The sequence below is a fragment of the Otolemur garnettii genome, unplaced genomic scaffold (genome assembly GCF_000181295.1).
Source record: "Otolemur garnettii isolate 467f Iridium unplaced genomic scaffold, OtoGar3 scaffold00232, whole genome shotgun sequence".
In the NCBI taxonomy this organism is placed as follows: Eukaryota; Metazoa; Chordata; class Mammalia; order Primates; family Galagidae; genus Otolemur; species Otolemur garnettii.
Genome location: NW_003852627.1, coordinates 748,127 through 753,929, shown reverse-complemented (window position 1 = coordinate 753,929; position 5,803 = coordinate 748,127). Strand labels below are relative to the sequence as shown.

The 5,803-nt window shown below is 49.7% G+C and overlaps 1 protein-coding gene across 1 annotated transcript in view; it reads right to left on the bottom strand.

Moving 5' to 3' along the window:
• The window catches only part of CUNH16orf72 (chromosome unknown C16orf72 homolog), a 28,891-nt gene extending 23,540 nt beyond the window's left edge, over positions 1-5,351 (bottom strand). The window contains exons 1-2 of the mRNA XM_003802069.2: positions 4,423-5,351; positions 3,702-3,782 (exon numbers count right to left, since the gene is read on the bottom strand). Of these exons, the coding sequence (XP_003802117.1) occupies positions 3,702-3,782; positions 4,423-5,185 (844 nt within the window). The 5' untranslated portion in view covers positions 5,186-5,351. The remainder of the gene's footprint in view (positions 1-3,701; positions 3,783-4,422) is intronic.
• Between the last annotated feature and the right edge of the window lie 452 nt (positions 5,352-5,803).

The window sequence follows — 5,803 nt, the reverse complement described above, 5'->3', positions numbered from 1 at the left end:
AGGAGACTCGCTTGAGCCCAGGAGTTGGAGGTTGCTGTGAGCTGTGATGCCATGGCACTCTACCCAGGGGGATAGCTAGAGGCTCCGTCTCAAAAAAAAAAAAAAAAAAGAAAATCAGAAACATCTTTAAACAATAGCCAGAGAAGTTCAACACATGTGGCAGAAAACTATGGAACTAAGGCTTCAAATGCAGTTTTAAACTACAGCAGGCAAAGAAAACAAGACTCAAAAAAGAAAACTATGAAAAAGCTGAGAAAGACCAACTGGAAAAACGGTTCACACACGAGCTCCTGAAAAGCGAGAGCACCAGTGTCCAGTTCAGGCTACCCAGTATAAATAATCTTTCCCTAGGGGACAACCACAAGTCCCACCTAAATTAAGTAGCCCCAACAAGAAGGAATTTAGAATTAGATAAGAATACTTACCAAATAAAGAAACAGACAGAGATTGAAACCAGTCACCCAAAGAAATGGGAAGTAGATTCAAGATACAAACACAGATAGGCTTGGGATTGGCCAACTATTTTCCAAGTAAGCACCAACCCTGCCAAAATTAAACCACCACAGTAACTTTTTAACTCCCTTTAGTTTTATCAAAAAATCAGCCAAGGACACTACTAAAATTGAAGAAACACCATCTTCTTTGGATTTATCAAATCAAGAAACAGCAGTAAGAATTTTGCTTCTCCTTTCCAAAAAGGAAGTCAAATTCTGACCCTACTACCTGGACTAGAAGGATCCATGCACGCCATTTTACTGAATTCTGTCCTCACTGTGAGAAGCCAACTCCAACTTACACTCTACTACCAAATCGTTCCAGCCGCGCCACATTCCACAACCAACTTTTCAAAAACCCACTGGCAATTAAAAGGGTCCCTCTGCTAAGTTTTCACCTCAATTCTGACCTTCCCATGTGCTTACTTTGGAGTTACCAAAAAGCTGTTCCCAGTGTCAAACTCTCCCCAGGCTGCCAAATGAGCCACTTATTGCCTACCAGAAATGATTAATTCTACAAAGTACAGGAATATTGCCCAGAAAAATCTTTCCCCCAATTACATTTAAATATTTACTCAGAACTAAGAGCAATCTGATTTAAACTTACCACTACTTAAATGCTGCATGTACTTGTGACGCTACCTTACTAATTTTATTGGTTCTATTTAAAGGAACCAATATTCTTCTACAGCTGTATGCCAGTTTTCTGATGCCCACACCCCAAAAAGGAGGAAAAGTGTAGGAGGATCTACAGGGTATTTATTTATTATCCACCCTCTCCTTGAATCAAACAAGAATAAGATTGTTGCTATACTATCAAATTCCACAGAACACAATTTACCATTCCTTTTAGGAGAAGGTATATGTTTCATTTCACAGAAACAGGAAACAAAACAAAACCTGTTCATACTAACAATTCAACATTTTTGAAAATAATTCATGAAACTACGTGTGATGTTATTTAAAATTAATGTCCTTCATTAAGTATTCTGACCAAAGAAAATCTAAAAAATTACAAGTGTTTTTCAAACTGAAGTATTCAGAGTTCAACTTCTGAGCCCATCTACTTAGATGAACAGTCAGCACCAAAGAAACTGCCAGCTTAGCCCTAAAAGACTACATTCTACAAGTACGCATGAAAGCACCAAAGCCACATTCACATTTGTACATGACCTACGCTAAGAGCTGGGCACACAGGAAAAAACACTGAAAATGTTGCCAGTCCTTCAAGCAAAAGAATAATTGCAAAAAAAGAAAAAGGATAGTGAGTAGGGCGCTGGACCCATATACTGAGGGTGGCAGGTTCAAACCTAGCCCCGGCCAAACTGCAACAAAAAATAGCCGGGCATTGTGACATAGTCCCAGCTTGGGAGGCTGAGGCAGGAGAATCGCCTAAGCCTAGGAGTTGGAGGTTGCTGTGAGCTGTGATGTCACTGCACTCTACCAAGGGCGACAAAGTAAGACTGTCTCTACAAAGAAAAAAAGGAAAGAAAAACAATAAATCAAGGTACCAACCAAGGTACCTCCATAAACAGAATACTCTCCAATGAAAAAGCACAGAACTATTAATATTTCAAGGCAAACTTAATGCATCTTAAAACATTATGCTAAGTGTAAGCCAGACACAAAAGGCTACATGTTTTATGGTTCTATTTGTGAGATTATAGAAAAGGAAACTATACAAAAATCAGATCAGTGACTGCCAGGGGCGAGGGTGGGAGGATAGCTAGATTCTATTTGCTAACACCACAGGTTTGTTGAAATCCAAGTTTATTTCTGAAAATGGTAATTCTATTGTAAGTTAATTATATTTTCAAAAAATCTGAATTTCAAAAAAATTGAGTTTAAGTGAATTATTTCTAAATTCTCTTTCTGGATGGAACCAAGAGCCCATCCAAAGAGAATGCTCAAGACCCTCAAGCACTGATGGACACTGAAACAATTTACTTACTAGTCAAAATTTTTGAAACTCGGCTATATGAAATCAAAGTGAACTACTGGGGTGCCACTTAATTGTTTCCCTTTTCTCAGTAAGGCTAGACTATTGGTTCCTTATTCTCTAAAATTAACATTCCCCTTTCACAATTTGTTAACAATCTTCAAATTACTGTCACAAAAAAAATCACGAAGTCTAAAGAAATCTCACAATATTTGCTGCTGTCATTTGCACATTCTTACACAAAAATAAGAATCTAAAAGTCAAGAAGATACTCCATTCCTTGTTTAAATCTATTTCGATATTTTTGAAAAGCACAAAATTCCATTACTGTTATCAGCATCTCTTGAAAGTTTGAAAGCATTCAATTAATTTTTATTAATTTCACATTTAAATCTTTTGTCCATGAAAACCTTGCCAAAACCTTGATACAATTCAAAATCACAATGGCACAAAATCTAAACCAATTGGGAAGAGATCATAAAAAGGAAGAAGATTCACTAACATATCTTCAAGTCGTCACACAGGGATAAAAATTAACTTCAGAAAAGCACCACTATGAAACACAAACCTATCAAGGCAAAACTCTGATAAAAGATTTCCTGCCAAAGACTACCAGATAGACACAAGATAGCTATGAAGGAAAACATCTGATAAAACTCCTAAAGACCATAATGTTAATATGGCACAGATGATTCCAAGGGAAGTTTGGTCAAAGCGCTTAAATGTTATCAAACTGCCATGCTCTTAAAACTGCCAAACTCAAGACTCTTTCATGAGGTCAGTCTCACCTCTTGACAGTGGCACAAAAACATCAACTCTTCTTCCGCTGAGGTCTTTACCAGTGATAAAGCACAGTCTCACCCCTCTTCCAGCTCAAGGATTCTCAATCTGGGCACTACCGACTTTTGTGACTAGATAATTATTCGCTGAGGATTGGGGGTGGGGGGCTGTCTTGGGTACTGCAGGATATTCACCACCTCTATCACTGGAGACCAACAGCAGCTCCCCTCAGTGATTCTGGCATTCCCCTCTCAGTGATGACAACCAAAGATGTCCCCAGACATAGCCAGATGTCCCCGGGGGGCGAAGGGAGGTGTCAAAATCGCCTCCCAGTAATGCGGAGAATCACCTCCTGGATTCTCAAGTTGCAAGACATTCAAGGTTAGTGGCTGGCCTAAGGAGCAGAAAACACACTTGGAACGCAAGACTGACACCCTGATACAGGCTGCCCTTCCCCTTAATCGACAATGCAGAAAGGTTATCTTTACCTTTGTAGAGATTGGTGACGGCGGTGGCTGCATTTTGGAAGGGGACCCAGAGAGACAGTCCTGGCTGCTGACACACTCGGTCTGAAAACCAATAAAAAGAAAAAAAAAGAGACACAGACAGAGAGAGAAAGAAACACACAGGAAAAAGAGGAGAAAGAATGAGAATGTTATTTGGGCGTCATTCCGGAACGGCCATATTAGGTTTCGCCATTTTGTTCAAGGGTTTCGGGATCCCAAACCGGGTGGGAGGGCGGAAGGAAGGAGGGTCGCGGCGGTGGAAGGTAGCGCCGCGGGGCTCGGAGGCGCGGCCCGGGGCAGAGCCGGGGCGCAGGGAGGCGCCCCCCTCGCAGTCCCCGCCCTGGGCCCGGCTCCGGAGCACAATAGCACCGGCCCCGCCGCCTCCCTTCGCCATTTTGTGACTGGGGGCTGTTCCTCTGCCCTCCCCAGCCCGGATGACGCCGGGCGGCCCGACCCCGGTAGCTGGGGCCCCCTCGCACGGCCCCACTCGGGGTTCCCCACACGCCGACGGCGGACCGCCCCAAACTTCCCCCCGCTGCCCCCTCCTGCGTCGCCATCTTGTGGGGAGGGGGTACCGCGGCAGCCGGCGACCGGCCGGTCCCCCGGGCTGCTGACCCCGGGACCGGATCAGAGGGTGCGGGCCTGGGCGGGGACAGCGGACAGGGACAGCCGGGCGGTGCCAAGATGGCGGCGGCGGCCTCACCTTTGTAAAGCTGGGCCACGGCGGTGGCCGAGTTCTGGAAGAGGTGCCATAGCTTCTGCTGCTTGTGTTCGGGCTGCGCGGCGGCCGCCGCCTCCTCCTGCAGCTCGGGGGACAGCTGCTCGTCCTGCTCGGCCTCAGCCAGGCATTGCCGCTCCCACTTGGAGAACCAGTGCTCGGGCCCGTGCTCCTGGATCTCAGCCTCGCCCTCCTCCTTACGCTCCTCCATCCTCCGCGGCCTCCCGCGGCCTCGCCGCCGCCGCCGCCGCGTCCTCCTCAGGCGAGGCCCACGCGGGAGCGTCGTCGTCGAGAGGCCCGGCGGCGGGGCCCGGCTGCCAGCGGCGCCTCCTCGCAGCGGCCCAGGCCTCCCGTACCCCGACTGCCGGCAAGCCCCGCCCCGCGGCCCCGCGCCGCCCGGGACGACCCCCGCCCTGGGCCTCCCCACCCCCGGGCGCCGCTGAAGGTCGCTGAGGACCAGATGACCGCTGCCCCTCGCCTCGCCCGCCGGAGCCCTTCTAACGCGCCCCCATGGCGCCGCGGCCTCCCTAGGGCCGCCGCCGCTGACAGCCAAGCCCTCCGCACAGCCGGGTCTGCGCTGCCGAGCCCACCCAGAAGACTGAGCAACGTCGTCGGCGCCGCCGCCGTCGACGCCTCTGCGGCTTCTGGTCCCCGCCCTCCCCCGCCCACATGCTGACTGAGGAAGCACCGCCCACTCGACCCCGGCTCCCCTGCCCGGTTGGGGCACGCCCGCTCCGAGGGCCTCCATTGGTCCGATCCCACCGGTTCCGCGAGCCAGCGTCTGAACGCAGCGTCATGATTGGTTCATCAGCCTGTCCGCCTGACGTAACCAATGGGTTGGGAGAAGGCAGTGAATGTCAGGAAGGATGAAGAGGGAGGAGGGGGAGGAGTTGACGGGGGTTGCGTCCGAGCCAACAGGGGAAGGGAGACATACAAAGGGATGCGCATGCGCTCTCGCTAGCTGCCCCTCTCCCCGGGGGCGTCCAGCCGGGTCACGTGACCCAGCCCAGCTACCGCACCCCGCGGGGGCTTTTCCAGTGCCTCCAGGCCCTGGGGAAGTAGAACCGAGGTGCAGCGGACTCGGGGGTGTGGTGGGTGGCAGCGTGCTACTGCAAACCCTTCAGCTTCCATTGGGAGGGAGGAAGTGGAAAAAGTGAATGAAATGTGCAACTTAGGTCCAAGTTTGCAAAGCGCTTTCATTTAGAAGCCCCTGCGTCTTTGATGGGCGAGTCGGGCGTCAGCGCCCTCAGAAAGGCTCTCGAGAGGGAGACCGGCACCCTGGCGTCCACCCGGGGACGTCGCGCCTACCCTGCGAACCAGACCCTAGCGGCCTCCCGGTCGACCCACACAACCCCCAGGACACGGA